Source organism: Strix aluco, chromosome Z (genome assembly GCF_031877795.1).
Source record: "Strix aluco isolate bStrAlu1 chromosome Z, bStrAlu1.hap1, whole genome shotgun sequence".
Taxonomy (NCBI): Eukaryota; Metazoa; Chordata; class Aves; order Strigiformes; family Strigidae; genus Strix; species Strix aluco.
The window spans coordinates 15126688-15146419 of record NC_133971.1 but is presented as its reverse complement, the minus strand read 5'-3'; the positions used below and the strand labels follow the sequence as shown (position 1 = coordinate 15146419).

The following is a 19732-nucleotide window of genomic DNA, read 5'->3' as shown; positions in this document are numbered from 1 at the left end:
TCAGGCAAAAATGCCAAGAGGCCCATATGGATGAACAAGGAGCTACTGGACAAACTCAAACACAAAAATGAAGCTTACAGAGGGTGGAAGCAAGGACAGGGACAAATACAGAGAAACTATGTGAGCTGCCAGGGATCAGGTTAGGAAGACCAAAGCCCTGACAGAATTAAATCTGCCCAGGAATGTCAAGGGCAACAAGAAAACTTCTATAGGTATGATGGTGATAAAAGGAAAACTAAGGAAAATGTGAGCCCTCTGTAGAAGGAAACAGGAGACCTGGTTACTCTGGATATGGAGAAGGCTGAGGTACTCAAGGACTTTTTTTCCTCAGTCTTCACTGGCAAGGGTTTCAGCCACACTGTCCAAGATGCAGAAGGCAAAGGTGGGGAGTGGAAGAATGAAGAATCGCCCACTGCAGGAGAGGATCAGATTTGAGGCCATCTAAGGAACCTGAAGGTGCACAAGTCCGTGGGACCTGATGAGATGCATCTGTGGGTCCTGAGGGAACTGGTAGATGAAGTGGCTAAGCCACTATCCATCATATTTGAGGAGTTGTGGCAGTTCGGTGAAGTTCCCAGTGATTGGAAACGGGGAAGCATAAGCTCCATTTTTAAAAAGGGAAAAAAGGAAGACCTGGGGAACTACAGGCTGATCAGTCTCACCTTTGTGTCCTACAAGATCATGGAGCAGATCCTCCTGGAAAATATGCTAAGGCACATGGAAAATAAGGAAGTGATTGATGACAGCCAACATGGCTTCATTAAGGGCAAATCATGCCTGACAAATTTGATGGCCTTCTATGACAGGGTTACAGCATTGGTGGATAAGGGAAGAGTAACTGACATCATCTGCCTGGACTTGTGCAAAGCATTTGACACTGTCCTGCATGACATTCTTGTCTCTAAATTAGGAGACATGGATTTGATGGATGGACCACTTGGTGGATAAGGAATTGGCTGGATGGTTGCGCTCAAAGAGTTGCGGTCAGTGGCTTGATGTCCAAGCGGAGAGCAGTGACAAGTGGTGTTCCTCAGGGGTCAGTGTTGGGACAGGTGCTGTTTAACATCTTTGTTGGCAACATGGACAGTGGGATCAAGTGCACCCTCAGTAAGTTTGCTGACAACACCAAGTCAAGTGGTGTGGTCAACACGCTGGATGGAAGGGATGGCATCCAGAGGGGCCTGGACAGGCTTGAGAGGTGGGCCTGTGCAAACCTCATGAAGTTCAACAAGGCCAAGTGCAAGGTTCTGCACGTGCATTGAGGCAATCCCAAGCACAAATACAGGCTGGTCGATGAGTGGATTGAGAGCAGCTCTGCGGAGAAGGACTTGGGGTTACTGGTGGATGAACAACTGAATATGAGTCAGCAATGTGCACTCAGAGCCCAGAAAGCCAACCGTACCCTGGGCTGCATCAAGAGAAGTGTGACTAGCAGGTCAAGGGAGGTGATTTTGCTCCTCTAGTCTGCTCTTGTGAGACCCCACCTGCAGTGCTGTTTTCCGCTCTGGGGCCCCAAACATAAGAAGGACATAGACCTGTTGGGGCGGGTCCAGAGGAGGGCCATGAGGATGATCAGGGGGTTGAAGCACCTCTCCTATGAGGACAGGCTGAGAGAGTTGGGGTTGTTCAGCCTGGAAAAGGCTCTGGGGAGACCTTATAGTGACCTTTGAGTACTGAAAGGGGGCCTACAGGAAAGCCAGAGAGGAACTTTTTACAAGGGCATGTAGTGATAAGAAAAGACTTAATGGCTTTCAACTGAAAGAGGGTAGATTTACATTAGATGTAAGGAATTTAGATTAGATGTAAGCAAGAAGTTCTTCACTGTGAGGGTGGTGAGGCACTGGAATAGGTTTCTCATAGAAGCCAGGTTGGATCCCAGGAAGCTGTCCCTGCCCATGGCAGGGGGGATGGAATCAGATGAACTTTAAGGTCCCTTCCAACTGAAACCATTCTATGATTTTATCCTGAATATCTCAGTGCCTATCATACTGCTTCATGTGCTCTACCATTTGGTTTTCCATTTTTCTGTTAATCCACAGTAAAATCCTCTTTCTGAGCACAGACATACTAGATATTCAGTACTGAAAACCAAAATATATCAAAACGATGTATCAACCAGGGCAAATTTCTACATAAGGAAAATTATTTTGCCTAGTGTCTCAATTTCAATAGAGTACCAAGCATCTGGAGAACAGATGTTTCTTAGAAACACAAGTGTTTTTTGAAATACTTGCTTGGAAAAATGAAGTACAGTTTAGATTCCTTGACTAGTTGCATTTTAGTATTTTTGTAAAATATATTGGTGATAATATCACTATATTTTCAGAAATAATTTCTAATATGTATATGGTTTTAGAGGTCCCAGATATATTGTAGTGTTACCCATGGTAATCTAAGGTATTAGAAAAGTGCCATCTACTATGATTTATGTAGAAGGTTTATACCTGAGATTGGAATGGTCTGATGGATATCCAAAAATGGGTTGGTACAGTGATACTATCCTAAGTTATTTTAAAAAAGAAGTTAGAGACATTAAAGGGAAAGTTAAATTTCATTCCAAAGATACTTGGAGGAAAATAAAGTTTAGGAACTACAGGTTACTGTAGAAAACTTTAGCAGAAAGGCCAAGATTGGTATGAACAGAGAACGTCTGGGAAGATCTGTGTGTGGAGACAACAGCATGAACACGCAGCAGCAAAAAGGCTCTCATAACAGCCTGTGTTAATGACATCCAGATTAGCAGGTCATCAAGGCCCCAAAACATCTAGGCCAGTTTCACAGGACAGGGACATCTGGAGACAAAACAGTGATGGCATCTGGTGACTCATAGAGGTGGGACAGGACAGAGAAGCAGCACCAAAAGTGTACATAAAGGCATAACCAGAACCTGTGCATGGTTATCAACCTAAGAAGAACACAGAAGATGCTAGAAGGACTTCACAGCTGGCATCCCTGGACATCTGCAGGTTCCTAACATATGGTTAGGATTAGATCCTGGGTCTAACATCTGGTCACAACCACCATGGTGCCTGGCTGCCAGACAGAAGCTTTGAAAAGCCCTTCCCTGGTGCCTAGCTGCTGGGCAGACTTCTTAGGCACACACCTGCTGGTGAGTGAGAGTGTCAGACCAAGAGTGCAAGTAAAACCTGCATTATTTCAGTTTCTATTTTAAGCATAACCACCTTCCTCTTCTTTTAGGTGTCTCATTGATACAGTGTTGCAGTGTTCCTACACTAATAGGTCAGCAGATCAATTTGGAAACGGAAGACAAGCTTTTGACTTCAAAGTCCCTGACAAAGAGCTCTAGTAGCATGCAAATTTTTACCTAAAAAAAGAAGTTCAAACAGTGAGAACAAGAACATTGCATTTTCTCAGTTTCATGCATTATATGAAAGAAACTTAAAAACATAGCTAGCTAAAAAGAATGCAAAAGAAGGTATTTTTGTCCACAAGAAACATGTGCTCCCGAACTTTATCTTTTCATGCCATTTGCTCCTAACCATTAACTTTTTTCTGGTTCTTCAAGTCAAAATTAAATAGAGAAGGCATGACATGAACAGTTGGATGCATGTGTGGTCTTCAGCACTTCTATTTACTACAAGAACTTAATGAGTGTCATGTTAATGCAATTCCTAATTTGGACTACCAATCATTTTAAAATCATGACAGAAAGTTCATTTTGGTTTAGGATTTCAGAATTTATGATTTCAAAATTTACATCTAATTTCTAGTATATAGCATATATCTATATAGCAAAGCTATATTAAAAAAATATATATATATTGTTATTTTCAAAATTATTTATATTACATAAATAACATATTAAGAACACATCCTTTGAATACTGATCATTTATGGACAGATATCAAATACGGGAATGGATCCAATATTTTTGTGACTTCTGAGAGTATCTGCATTGTCCCATATATTCTTTTGAATATCTAAATCAAGGTTGTAAATTCATAACTTTTTTCCTTTGGATTACACACAGAAGAAACTGTAGGCTCAGGATAAAAGTCCACAAAAAGAATCAAAAGAAGCATATGCAGCTATTGGTATTAGACTGCATTGAAAAAATACAGGTGTAACATGATGATTGGCTATTAATTTCCTTTTTTCAAATGAGGTAGAATCTTAGCAAATTATAATTTCACTCATTGTGAGCCATCTGTTCCAAGAAAAGCAACATATTTGAACCTTCCATCAGATGTCACCAAAAGAGCACTGTGCCTTTTTGTTTGCTATCCAATATTCAAGTGACCTTTTGAGTTATGATCGTGAAATTTAATACACTCATTTATCCTGATTACATGGGTAAATCATGTGAAATTTGACATTTTGGCTGCAAGGTCAGCCAAAGAGCAGCCTAACAATTCACAAAATCTGACGTTTTTCCTCTCTAGACAGAGGCCCTCCAGTTGGCACAACTGAAAACATTGGAGGTCACCTATTCCTTAACAATGCCAGTAAACGCTGCATTCAGTTCCTCCACAAAGAGTTAAGATACCAGTGCCAGGAGCGTGCAGGGCATGCACAGGTGTACCTATCTTTCCTCACATATAATCCTTCTGCTAAAGTAACCTGATCTGAGAAGATCAGCCCATGACAAAGAGTATCTGGTTGAAACTGAACCTGAAGAAGGCGGGAATTCTGCTGGTAGCAGGAAGAAATGTCTATGGTTTGGGAGTACTCCAGGATCTTGCTGATGCTAAGTTTTCCCACAGTAACACTGGCATGTAAAACATTTTACTTCCTCTGGCTGGACAGGAGTCTCCATTCCTTCCTGGCAGTTAATGGTCCCTGGCCTCAATTATACACATTGTTATCTTCTTCCACTTGGAAGAGAGCCATACAGTACACCTGGGCACAACTGCAAACTCCAGCTAGTACAGAAAATTACCCCACAGCTCCTCAGAAACAGAGGCAGCGTTAAGAAAGAAATCAAGCTTATCAGTTTCAAAGCGGGTAATCCTACTAAAGGTACAAACAAACCAATTCTGAACTCAAGATATGGGGTATGGCTTTTTGGGGGGTGGGTTTGGGTTTTTGTTTTTGTTTTTTACTTCAAGGTCTATATAGGGGGTGGAAGGTTCAGCTCTGCCTTCTTTAACTCTCAATTTCTCATCTCAGTCCCCAATCCAAACAACACTCCTGCTCACGCTTGTTTAGGAACTAACTCCTGTAATTCACAGTCTAGGATGCTAAGACACACAAACCTCACTGTTTACTGTTATGCACTATGTAGAAAATTGCAGAAAATTCAGCAATTGTTATATAAATAGCTGCATTTCTCCTGCAAGCTGGGGTGGGAACACTGAAAAGGTCACAAAAGGTCATAACTCACAGAATATAATATTGTTATGACTGCTATAAAAACAGAACAAAGACTATCAAAAGAAACAAAACACTAATTCTCAAATGAACAGCATGTAGAAACAGAATTGCTAGTCCTTCTATTTTGCTTTAGCAGTGTTAAACTTTCCATCCTAAACGATTCTTACACTAATTAAAACTACATTCAAAGACCTACTAAAATAACTATAACTTCCAAGAACACAGACAATAGAATTTAGCCCGTCAATTAATACATTAGATGTAACACAGAAGAGGAAGAAACAAAGGAATTTAAACCAATGTCACCATGCAATTTTTGCAAGGTTGGTCACAGAAGTATAAAATTCTGCAGAAACTCAGGTTTTAAGGACTTTGTAATCCATTTTAGTAGAATAAAAGAAAATTAGAATAAAGAAAATCTTTGAAAGATGAAGAACTGACTGAATATAACTCTTGATTGAAGATATAGCAAAGGGGCAACACCAGAGTTTCTTTTGATAGTTCCAGTGAAAAAAATCACCTTTACCAGATAATACCTATTTAATTTATTCTTTCACATTTTATTCTACTTACTCTGCTGAGTCCAACATTCAGATGTGTCCAGAGCCTCCAGTATCCAACATCTGTGATACAATTTTTATTATCCTTTTCCAGAGGAAAAATATATGGGATTTAACTAATTTTTCTTTTAATGCACAGAAGACGCTCCATTATCTGAAGTAATGGGGTTTGGGATATCCCAGTTAATCCAGACAGCATGAGAGGTGCACAGAGTCAGAGATAGCCCAGTAAAAGTCATTAGTTTGGTCTCAGTGTCAACCCAACTGACCTAAGCTGCCTCTTTTTTCCAGCCATTTAGGCATGTCTGTGATCCTTCCAGCATCTAAGCACTGCACTCCTAAGCGTTCCAGCTTGCTTAAATCAGGCACAACTCATGACCTCTCAGGAACCAAGTCAGGTCTACTTTTGTACTCAACCTCACAGGTTTTTTGAGACGCTGGACAGCATCATACGGACCTGTTCAAATGGTTACACTTTGAGCCAGCCTGACAGGTCCTGTACTGAGCTAATAAACCACCAAAGTGGAATCCATACTCAGTGAGTTTAATGTCTGCAAAGATTTCCCACATGTCCAATTCCAGATGCATACTGCAGAGACACCCAACTGGGCTCTGTAGAGAGCAGGCCGGGGTCCATAAAATTTACTAACTTGTACTCCATGCTGTGCAAAATCAGTTAACGTATTTCTGAAGCACAGAGCATTCTTGAAAAAGTATATCATATTTCTGCATTGTTGTGTCCATACTGATAAAATGAACATACCAAGTTAAAGCTGTATGGAGGTTTTGCATCTGTCACCGGCATTAAATTTGAAACCTGCATAATTGTCTCATGGGTAGCAAAGTTAACTGCACTTATACCTTCCCTGTATTTAAGGAAAGGAACACATAATATTTCCCTCCCCAGTTCCAGCTCTGTTCTTTGGCCTGATTAAATTCTTCTCGTACCAGAATGCTGACTCGGTGATTTGACATGCAAGTTACCTGATAGCTTTCCAAACATCAAAGCCATCCAAAGGCTTAGTGCCATTGGTATGTCCTCTAGCAAGGTGCACCAGCGTTGGCAGCCAGTCAGAGATATGGATGAGTTCATGACTTTCTACACCTTTTTGTTTCAGCAAAGGACTTGCAACAAAGCCTACTCCTCTCACTCCTCCTTCCCAGAGGGTCCATTTTCTTCCTCTCAGTGGCCAGTTATTCCCACCTGCCAAAGTCTGTCCTCCGTTATCTGGAAAACAAGTAATTAAAGGGAATTATTGGTAAGAAAGAAATAGAACAATCCTCCCTACAATATTTATTCATCCATTGGAAAAAATATTTTCACAACATAGGTGTGTCATGCAAGTACTTGCATAGTGCTGTTCAGTCGCATGTTCAGAGCATGTAACAAACATACTTTAATTCTTGTCAGTCTTACAAATTACTACAATGAAAAGTTACTGCTAGGCAGAAATGATACCATACTACAAGCCAATGATTTAGAAAGACTTTGTTAAGAACAACCTCTGACATTGATTCTAAATATCATTAGACATCCAAAGTTTCCAGAATCAAAGACTTTAAAATTTTAGTTCCAACGACTTTACAGACCACAAGAAGAGTTGCTATCAGTGCCATCTATTAGTACTCAGAATAGACTGTCTTCCAAAGCAGTATAGTATACTTAAAACAGAAAACTGTTATTCCAGTGTCAGAATAATACCTGTACTCCTAGTTTAGAACCATTTTTTCCTAGATTTTTAGGCAGCCACATTGATTTGTCATGTCGCACAAACCAGACAGTTTCTCAGGCAAAAGGAGAAAGCCCTAACAATATGAGTCGAAACTAGTTAAAATAGTTGAAGCAATTTGGAAATATACTGAACTTATTGTGTTGAGATGGTTACAGAAAAGCTGAACCATGACTACAGTAACTCAGAAGTATCTACATGAATCAGAGATAGCTCATGTAGCTCTTTTTTAACTCTCTCTGACCAAGCTTCTACACTTAGAATAAAATCCACATTCCCGAAGTTAACAGATTTAATGAGTCTTTGAAGTTACTTTTAGTACTGCTGTACAGTTGTTCTTGTTCAAACCAGTTGTAATGATCTCGGAAGAGTCACTGATGGCAATTCTTTAAAGTGTAATTTTTCTGTATTTTAATGAGGTTAAAATAATTTCAAATAGCAGTTGTTGAATTGGCATTCAGTATAATTTGACATGTTGATACTGTATTTTCTGATTAAAAACCAGGAATTTCAGGGAAGAAACAAGAAGTACATCTCCAACACCTTACAGAAGAACTTTACTGTAACCACACCACAACAAAATGATCTCCCTTCTGTTTCATTACTTAGGGATCAATATAAACCCCCACTGTGAACATCGTTCCACTGCATGCAGAAGACCCTTTCTGTTCTACTGAGGAATAAACTAGTGCATGCCTCTGTGAAGACATTAAAATGTGGAAGTCTAAGCTAAATGAAGTACTTGGAAAAAATACCATTATTTGAAAAGTGTAAGTGTTCTGTGGCCCAACTAGCTTCCAGTAGGGCTGCTTGTGTGTCTTGCACTCTTGCGTTAAAAATAAATAAAGAGCTTTATTGTCTTCAATATGAAATGCAAGCAACCAAATACTAGCTACCAATATTTCTCACACAACAGTGTTGAGCACTTAGATCTGAGAATTTAAGCAATTGCCAGTTACCACCACCCCCCCCCCCCCAAAAAAAAAAATCAGTTTCAACAATTCTTTCTACTCTTAGAGTAAACAGGAATTCCTGTCAGGAATACTCACAGGACAGGGCTTTCAGTAGCTTTTAGCATTTGCTGGCCTTAAAATAAAAGGTAACTTATCTACACTATACTAGAGCACAGCTTGGACATACAGTGGGATCAAACCTTAAGTACTTTAAATATCTTCTTCATATCACAGGCTACTTACTGTCCATATCAGTTTAATACCAGCACATGAGATTTCTTCTTAGTCCTAAATATCCGCAACAAAGTAGCAAGGAAATTATAGAAGTAGACTGTTTTTTTTGAAAAATAGATAAAGTGTGCATTTCCTGGTTACAGTCAAATCTTTGTTATACTTACTTTTTCTTTACTTTCTGTAGTTGAGTTGAAGACATTCACTTTCCGGTTTCATTAGAAAATAAATTACCTGAGACAAGGAGTCTATCTAACATATATCCTGTAAAAACTTGTGTGTAATATCAGCATTCAGATATAGTACACTAAGTTTAAAAAGCCACCCAGGCATTGCCATAGTGAGGGGATGCTTGGCTACATGGATCCTTAATCTGTGGACGTAGAGCCATTCTCATGTTCTCCCAAATAAGCTATTCCTTACTAACTCCTCACACTACTTTTACCTTCAGCAAAGTATCTCGGATATGGAACAAACTCCAAAGTCCATATGGAAACTCCCACTAGTTTAAAATACATACTTAATATCCACTTAGGTAAGAGACAAATAGGATCATTGTTGCTTCATTTTCTACGCTGGCTTCATATTCAATTCTCAATCCACTTCAAAACATATCTCCTGAATGATTTATCATCCATTTTTGCAACTGTTTCTCTCTGTGACTCATCCTAATATCTAATCTCAGCAGAGAGTCTCCAGAGCAAAGCTTTTGGAATCAAGGTACCTACAAGTAGAGGCCCTGGTTTATAACATTTCCTATTATTAAAGCTTCAGCCTTGCTACTTCAGCTGAAAATGCAAGCCTCCCCCAAGCACGATACTTCAATTATCTCTTTCCTGAAGACAAACATCAAACATGATTTTCATTAAAAATAATGGTGAAATCATCTGGAAAATGTAGTGAGCATATTTTTCCTATCTGTAAGAATCATTTTTGTAATTACATCTATATAATTTAGATTTCAGTAATATCCACAACGTATTATGTGAATCAGAAAAATCATAAAACAGCTCTTGTCCCTAAAGAAAGGATGAAAGGGGAGAGAATAAGGCTATACTTAGACATTAGAGTATTTAGCATAAGCATTACAGAGACAATTTATTCAGTTTTGTATGCTTTCTTAAATGGAAGCATCATACATTTTTAAAAACCTTTGTTGTTTGCTTGGTTTGGTTTGTTTTGATAGGTGTTTAGCTACCTTTATTTTCTCACAGTATTTTTATCACTTTCATCATTCTGTGTTATTTTAAGGAGGGGGGTACCAAAATGTCTTTTTTTTCCATTCTGATTGAGTTTTATTCTACAAGCTAAAATCTGTAACAATGAAAGCGAACACTGTGGAGAGACATTCTCACTGATACAAGAATGGACTGAAACAGAGTTTGTAGCAGGCACTACCACCACCAATGAAAAAATGCACAGACAACATATGCAGGGTAAATGGCAAAACGACAGAACAAAGGAGAGAAACAGAAGCATCCTGGCTACTTGAAAAGGTAGTTTCAGTCAAAGTGTGCACCCTTGAGCTAACATCAGTCTTGTTGACTATGGAGAAATCTGTATAATGTACTAATTGTATCATAAACACAAATGATACACTGCACTGATTTGGGAAGAGGTGTCATTCCTACTATGGAAGAGAAAGCAAAAATCCTAAAGAGAAAAGGAAGCACACTGACAGTTGTAAGCACTGGGAAGCCTGCAGCAGTGAAATCTGAGGGAACCACATAGTCACTGACAGAACGGTTTCTTAAGGGCTATAAATATTTCTGAGGGTCAAGAGTAGCATAACTATCTTTTAATTTTGTGTTGTCCTTCAGTATCCAAGGAGTAGGAATCTGACAAGATCTGAATGTATCTTAAAAAAAAAATAAATTGCCACACTGAATAATTTCATTGGAACTGGTACTAAGTAGGTCTAAACCCCCCACAAAACCAATGCAGTGCTTCCAAACCCAAAACACTATCACATTTTATGTTAGTTCTCCATACCAGTGTATCTGTGGGACATGCATCCTGATAAAATAGATTGATATAAAGGTCTCCAGATTAAATAACTTTTGTCTTCAAAATAGTCACGCACAGTACCCTAACCCCTTAAATACTTTTTGAAGTACTGGCAAAGTTGATCCTCAGTAAATACCATGCATTGCTATAGCAAAAAGAGAATTTTGAATTGAGAACTTCTGTCTTCTGTTTTGATTAAAATATCTACAACAAAATCAAATATTTTTCTTCTAACTCTAGCAACTACTCAAATATGCCTTCAAGAAAAAAATCATTTCTTATAGGACTATTTCTATATTCTTTCACTCTCATACACCTATTTACATCTAACCACTTTCTCACCCATCTTAAAATCCATACAACGCTGTTCTCATCAAGATACTTTGATGGAGCAAGTTAAAACAAGAAAAAGCTGTGGTGCTTCCCTCCCAAAAGACTTTGACTGAAAATAGGACACATTTCCCACACAGAAAATCAAATACAAGCCATTTTCAAAAAGAAGGTGACTGTCTTTTAAACTATTGTGGGTTTTTTGTTAAAGGTAATGAAGAGGAAGGGTGCTTTTTTAAAATTTATTTAATTTAATAAAAACCTTTCAACATAAGCAAAATAAAAGCAAAGTAAAGCTTGTGCATCTTGAATATATCTTAAAAAATGAAGGCCAATGTTTTCTTCTCACAAACATCTGCTTTTGTAATTAATGTTCATTGTCATATACATGAGAAAGAGTTTAATTTGTTAAATTTGTAATTTGTAAACTGTAAAAGACATTCTGCTGGAGTTCTTAAAGGAATCAATAAACAAAACTAAACAGAGAAGCCCTTCTGTTTCTCCCAAACACTTCTCTGAAGAGTTGCCAGCTGCCAAACAATTTGACTAGGGCAGTATATATATGCAGTGATGTGGGATGTAACTAGTAAACAGCTTAATGACTAAAACCTCTTTGAAGAGCAGTTGGACAATAAAAACCAGAATAAAACAATTCTGAGAGGAATAACTAATGAAGCAGGTGTGGATTCAAGTCTTCAGATGGACTCTTTTTTTATTGAACTATCCTAGAACTGAAGCAACAGTCTCCTTCATACCATGAAGATAACCCACACCGGCAATAGGTACTCACAACTACGGGAAAAGCTTCATTTGGGATTTATACCTCGTTAGACAACAGAAAACCAAAAAAGACAAAAGTGTTGACTTAAGAATGAACTTTAGCAAATGTCCTTCCCAGGATCATAAATATCTCTTGCCCTTGTGCATTCCTTGCCAAGACAAGTCCACAGTGGTTACTCAACTCGGGCAATATTAATAGCATTAATAGGTTTGTCTAAACTTCACACATCAGAGCTCACTCCTCTCACAAATTTCATTTAATTTGATCAACTGGCTTGAAAGTTATTGTTGGGAGAAGAAATTAGATGGAAATAAGTCCTGTAACACTGTATAAGGCCAGTTTTCTAAGAAAGTAAGCTTAATCTCCCCCAGTTGTATGCACAAAAATCATTATTGCCTATGTAGTGGAATGAAAAACTTATTAAAAAAGCTATAAAGGGATCTTTGTGTTTTACTTTTTGGATGGTGGGAAAAACACTGTAACAGAGTTTCCAAAGAGCACTTAAGTACAGTATGGCCAACATGCTAACTTTCTTCACCATGTAGACAAGTGGCCCAAGGGACCCCCTTTCTGTGACTTCTACTACCTGCACACACTATTTTAGCAGGTTCTGTTCATGATACTGCCTCATATTAATGCTCTAGAATAGAGGTACTATTTTCTCTGCAAATAGGCCAGAAACTGGTCTTCATTTTAAAGATTTTTCAATGGCTCTTACGTAGGATTTAACGACTTAACTAAAAATGGTAAATAATACATAAAATAATTTTGCATTTTTTTTTCAAAAGCAGCAGTGTGCCTTGTTGTACAGCTACTTATTTTCTTCTAACAGACTAGATCTTGTTCCAGTTATACTATAGAAAAGTAACTCTTTTGGCTTTTTTTAAACAAAGCATCCTTTTTGTCTCCATTGTGACCACTCAGGTTGCTGCATCCTTCTTACAACCACAATTGTGCTACACCCTGCTGTCCTGTTGATGTGCCTGGCAAATTGTTCTAGACAAGCTCCTCAGAGAGGGCTTCCTGGAATTTCAGATTCATCCAGGACTGTATTTGGTACTGTTATTAAGCAGTTTTAACTCCAGTATTTCTTTTCAGTCTTTGTATTTTCTTAGTTCAAATAAGGAGCTACTCGTAAGTCTCTTTACAAAAAAAAAAGAAAAAAAAAATCACCCTTCCTGACTACATTTACTGTGCAAATTGTGTTAGACAGTGAGAATACCTCATAAAAATATGCAGAGTTTACATAAATGGTTCTTAACTTCTATTTATTCTAAACTTTCCATTCTCATAAGATGATAAACCCAGACAGTTTAAGTTTGTGGTATTACACAACCTTCATTACAATGGCAGAACTGTAATCCTATGTGTCCTAATAATCCTAACTATCCTGGTAAGTTTAACAGCCGGTTTTGGCATTTGTAGAACAAAAGGGTGATCCAAGAATATGGAAAATATTTTCAACAACTCTGGAAAATACAGCAGTAATTAATTATTTCCCGTAAGAAAAATAATAGTCTTAACAGAAAATAAAGAAACTCCTCTGAGCACAACAGTCCAATATGGTAAGTATTTCTGGACTGTTTTGTATTATATGTCTCACAGCACAACAAATTCTGCATAAATAAATTTTAGCAATAAGGAGCAAAAGACAAAAACTGCTTGATATCACAAAAAAGAATCAACATGCAAAATATTTTATGATACTGAGGTTAATAAATTTAAATACGTAACTTCTCTTAGATACCTGGGTTTATTTTTAAAAATAGCCACCCAAAAGTTTAACAGATCTGTATGTATATAGCTCATATAACCACAGAGCAAGAAATAACCAACCAACATTTAAAGGAAGGATTCAATTAGGAATCAGTCAAAAAAAAAAAAAAAAGAGAGAAAAATGAAGTGCTGTGTGCCAAGAAAGTATTTGACTATGCAACCACTTTTTTATCCTATTCAGAACACAGCACAAAGAAAGCATTTGAAGTAATACACCTGCAAGGGCAAAGTAAGAAGAAAACATAACTTTAAGCATCTAGGATACAATTAGATATCACAACTCAATCCACTTGTCACTTATCATGTACTGCTGCTTAAGAACTTTAACCAACCATTAGTCTGTAAAGATCTAACCTAACATTCCTGGCTTCTGGCTACAAACACCTAGGTCTCCTTTCTTCCTGAAAACAGTTACAAAATACTTGCCCAATACTCCTACTGTATCTAAAGTACTTTTCAAAACCAACACTGGCATGCCCAAGTTTTTTTTTTTTTTCTGTTTTCCACCTGTGCTTAAGCTCCTTTTGAATATATGAATTTCTCTGAAGCTGCAAGAGAAAACTCCCATACCCTTTAATTTCTCCTCATGGGCCCCTGCAGTAAGCTGATCTAGCACACATCTGTCTGATATGTAAACCATGCCAAGCTCTGTTTGAAAGGCTCATCTAAAGCCACACAGTATTTTTAAAGTGAGTACAGACCAGGAAAAAAAATAACTCTGATTTATTTTATAATTCAGATTTGGCCATTTCAATACATTATCAAATTAAAGCATCTTCAAAATAATGAGAAAAAGGAACCTCTTAAGCTCCTGCTACTCCTGAAACTAAAGGCTGCCAACATACTAAAGCCATCAACTGCATGTAATCTAGCATGAAATATGTGTACAAAATGTTCGAAGGGGAAATATGGTCAATAATAATTCCTGGTACTTGCTCCAGTTTCTTGCTTCTGATTAGTAGATTAATTGCTTTGTGAAGATGAGAGTGGAAGTAAGGTGGTTACTCTTTGCTAAAAGCAATGGAGTCCCGTCCCTCCTATATGCTCCCTCTTCCCACTTAAAATAAGTGTTGTAAATGTAACTCAGAAGAATGGTTAGTTTCCAAGTGCATCCCCCCTCTTTCCCTACCAAACAGAAGAGGTATAGCCATATGGTAGACAGACACTCAATAAAAGGAGGACTGGATAGGACTGACAAATGACCACAAGTATGCTGGGAAGCACTGAATTTCAAGCATTAAATTTTCTAAGTGCAGAGACTGTCCAATAGTTGGCAACATCTAGGTGTTTTTATTCAGTAAAAGCATTCAGCAGTTTATTTTGAATACATTTGGGCTTCTTCCTCTGCTTCTGGAAGCAGTGTGACTCTCTTACTACAAACCTAGTGCTGTTATCCAAACACTGTTATGGACCTAATTAGGAGGCATATTTATAGTAGCTTTTGGAGGAAAAAAAGCAGGAAGTCAGGCCACTGTTACTGTGCTTGCGGACACCCTGTATAAGCAGCGATCATCCAAAACTAATGCACCCATACTTCCAGATGTATGGAAAATACCTGACCTCAGGCCTGCTGGTTTCGTATTTTATGTTGCAGCTGTAAGGTAAGAAAAGAGGATCCAGTTCCAACCATGAGGACAGGAGCTGGAGGAAAACTAGTTTTACATCTACTGCTAATCAGAGTCATGTACAAGGAAAGATGTCCCTGACTTCAGATGCAGCAGAAGTGTTAAGGTGTGCAGGGAAGCATGCCAGCCTTCAGGGATCATCATTCCACTTTTCTCCAGTTCTGTCTTTTGAGGAGGAGGGAAGAAATGACTACTTGACCTAACACCTTTTTTTTTCCCTTTAAAAAGAAACAACAAAAAAACACTTCCAGGGATATGAAACTGCCAAAACTTAGAATTATATGCAAACAGCAGAGACAAATGATCTAATATACAGGCATTAAAGCCTCAGGGTTGTGCCCAGAACCCATTTTCCATCCTATAATCCTGTACCCCCTCTCCATTGGTGTTTACTTGAGGGTGCACTGCTCTGATTGCCTTCTGTCACTTCTCTGTCACACGATAAACAGAGCATTCTGGAGCTAATTTAAGTGGTTTAGCACATCAGGATACAGCTGGGAAAGGTTTCAGGAGAAAGGCTGGGGAGGAAGAATAGGGCCGTGTGCGGTCCAGCCGAGCCTGCGCACAGGAAGGCAGTGCAGATGGGCACCTTCCAACAACACCACCTGCAGCCAGGGAAAAGTGCCCCATGTCGAAACACTCCAACCAGTCCAGGAACAGCAGAAAACTCAACTCATGGAATTAAGAAGTCTGCTCCTAACAGCCAGAGTGGCAGGGCTGCCACTCAGTGTCAGGAGCATTTCAGCCAACCCCAACCCATCCAGCAGTAACCCAAACCCCTCACTTTAAAAGTCTATGACTTCTATATTTCATCTGCTGTGAGCCAGATGTCTTTTTTTCTTCTTAATATTAAGGGTAGGCACATGCATTGGCTTTACACACTGCAAACTATGACTTGACTCCAGCAACCGGACAAATTTACATCTGTTTTTCACATCACTTTTGTTTGAGAGGAGTAACTCAAGTTTTTAATCACCTGGGGCCCTACCTATACCCAGAATCTATTGGGTCAGTTCACCAGCAGAAAGAAACACACATCTGCTGGCATAAAGATGTAAAAAAGAAACAAAACTCTTTAGTTACTACTTACCACACCAGACATTTGAAAAAAGGGCAGCACACACCTTAGTAAGAAGTATCTGTCCCTAAGCTAACTCTCACACCAAGCAGATAAACCACATGAAATGCCATCTGACAATTGTCTAAATCAAATACATCAATAAAAGAGTAAATAAAATTAAATTCCTTACAACACTAGTCTTGAACTTCAGGGGTGGCAAAAAAGGTTAATTATTTTGTGATCCGTTGCAACTATTCTGTCTCCTATAGGCTGTTTCATTCTTCTAGAGATGACAATGAAATGAAACAGGTAAGTTTATTCGGCATGTATGGACCAGGTGGAAAATGCATCAGTCTTGTATAGGTATATTGAGCAATGTCCAAGTCTCTCCCAACAAGTATCTCAGCGTTTACTAAATGCAATCAAGCTTACAGGGGAGGAAAGGGATTAGCTGATAAGGTAATGTGGTGACATAGAAACACAGGTAATGAAGAGAAATGGAAGCTTACATAAATAATTTTCTTTCCCTTTAATGATCTAAGCAGTGTTTTTAACCACTTTTCATAAATCTGTTTTTCAGCAATGGATTATGTTTTCCAGGTGGGGAAATGGCAGAGAACATACTTGCTGAATGAGTACTTCAGAGGAATTTTTTGCTCGTTATTTCTTTCTTTAATATCTTTGCTGGGTGACAGGTAACAATGGCCTAATAATACACCACTGGCTCTAAGAAAAAGGATGTTAAACTGGATAAAACTGAACCTATTTTCTCCAAAATCCAGTGTTTACAGTGTGCCTAATATTCTCCTCCCTCTTAATTTTGTCACATCAGTGCTACATTCAAGTGAGTGACAAGAAGGAGCACTTAAACTCAAAATTTTTAATAACTATTATTTTATTTCAACTTTGTGATTCTTTTTTCCCAGATACATGCTAAAACATGACCTCTTCTAATTGTTCCCATGTGTGAATCTCTGCAGTACACCTGCAAGACACCACAGTAGTTCAATAAGGTCACCAGCAATTTCCTCTTGGCAAGATCCAACCTTTCTCCAACACCATCATCCTTGAACTTTCTGCCACTTTTGATCATGTTTCCTGAATCCTGAAGTTGTAAAATCTCTTCTCTTGGCAACTATCTAGCTTTACAGAACACGTTCAGTCCTCAGATATACACATATAATTCTCAGTGATTTCAAAGGGGAGCTGTTCATATGCACAACGGAAACAACTGTAGACTTCAAAGGAATAGTCAAATTGCATATTTTGCTCTTGGTGGGCATTTTGGTTTTGATGGTTTTGTGCCTGATGATAATTCCTTAGAACATTTATCTTGGAAACTCTATCCTTTACAGGTTAACTGATTCCCTGTTCCACTCCTGATACTGGGAAAGAAGCAGAAAAATCCATAATACACTAACAGATTCCTTTGCTCAAAGACAGTATTTCACTATAAACAGAGCTTTAGCCCTGGATGGCCAAGTGTTTCCCAGTAAGCACATACTTCAGAAGTAAGTTAATCCTTTTGTTTTTACAAGACATCTTGCCTTCTTTTCTCTGAAAATTCCTTATTGAATGTAGTGATACTAAAGCCTTAAAGCACATCCGCACTTTATGGTGCAACCTCTGCTTGCAAAAATTTGTCCGCTACTGCTTGTCATCCCTGATGCCACCAACAGTCAAAACTTATCATTTCTTTCATATTATTGACCAAACCACTCACCCTCAGCCTGTTTAGTCCAAACTTGCATTAGCAAAGATCTACTGTTTCAGTCAAATGAGCAGGGTCACTGTAAACAAGGGTGAGACAAGAGGGGATAGTGGCATCCTGTATGGAGAGCTCCCCCAACTTCCACAGTTATAGATGCAGTTTTATCTTCCTCATCGGGACTTCTGCTCTTCTGAGTAACCACTACCTGACTCGTATAAGTGAGTCCAGAAGTCCCATCTTCCCCCTACTCTCATTCTGGCAAAGGAGTTACTAATTCTTCAAAAATCCAACTCCAAGTCTCTCGCAGGATTACAGAATAAGTGACCCATTAAATTGGTCAAGGTCTTCAGGTCCATGTTTTCCAAAAGCCTCTCTCCTCATCTGCCTTAGGCTGCAGCAAGATGTGCTCTTTTGACTCTGACTAAACTGCCTTAAAGAGTTAAGCTATTTAAAAGTTCTCAGCACAAGAAGTCAACAGTCACTAAAAAAGGCTGGTATAATTGCATGCGTGCTTACTCTTAACACAGTTCCGTCAAAATTATCTGGATTAATAAACTGAAACCACTGTAACTATTAAAAATGTTCAAGCTACCCAAGGTCCCTTGGAGAGAATCACAGGAAGCCACATGCAGTCCTCAAACGCAGCTGAGAGACCTCAGGGCAACTGCCTGTGAAGGGAGGCACCTGTGGGCAGAAAACGCCCTAATCTTAGTCCTACTCATCAGCATCACTGTCTACACAGCTAGTTTTCCTCCTGAGGCATGTATTTTCCCTTTTAATTTTTTTGCATTTGCATTCTTTTTGCTACCTTTGACTTTATAATGAACTATAACTGTTGTCCAGCAGTATCTCATAGTCAATGTGAACGATTCGTGGTCAGTAAAATGTAATTATTAAACTGCTTTAAACAAAGGCTTTGCTTTTTCAATCCATTGAAGTCCCTGGAATACAGCTTGATGTCAGTGTAATGTGTGATACATTCAAGTAGGCAGTTATGAATTCATATCATCCACAGCCACAACTGCAACTATGTACAACTTTCATGAGAAAAGTAATGGAAGCCACTTTATTTTTCTACCCTCATGAGAACAGTAATGGAAGAACACTATTGAAAAAAATCAAACTTGACAGAAAAGCACGCATGGGATGTCATTCTTAAGATCCACTTGTTACAAATGCTTATTTGAATGGAAAATTGTTACAGTGCTGCAGTGCAAACAGAATGCAGACTTAAAGAGATGTAACTGTCATTAAATTTTGCTTATCAGATGTAACATATTCATTAATTCAATAAAGTATCGTCTTGCAAGATACCAGAAGCAGTGCAGTGCTCCAATACAGCAGTTCTCTGCAGTGACCAGTAATAATCTTTTGCATAGCCTAAACATGTACATTGTATATAAGAAGTTAAAAATTAAAAACATGCACTACACTTGCTGCATTATTTGTTTTAATATGTAGTTGGTTAAAGGCACTTACTCTAAAGCATAAGTGAAAATAGAGCTGCAGATTTCTGGTTCTTCCCAATCAAGTTTAAGGAACTCTGGAATCTCAATTCAAAATTCAGGGTCAGCTCACTTCAATGTACACAAAGCTCTGGCTGTATTTTAACTTGAGAAAATGCAATTAGAGGT

At 38.4% G+C, this 19732-nt stretch overlaps 1 protein-coding gene across 1 annotated transcript in view; it reads right to left on the bottom strand.

Annotated features, from left to right (window-relative positions):
- The window catches only part of ARSB (arylsulfatase B), a 69618-nt gene that overhangs the window by 30502 nt on the left and 19384 nt on the right, over positions 1-19732 (bottom strand). The window contains exon 5 of the mRNA XM_074812196.1: positions 6879-7122. Coding sequence (XP_074668297.1) covers positions 6879-7122 — 244 coding nt within the window. The remainder of the gene's footprint in view (positions 1-6878; positions 7123-19732) is intronic.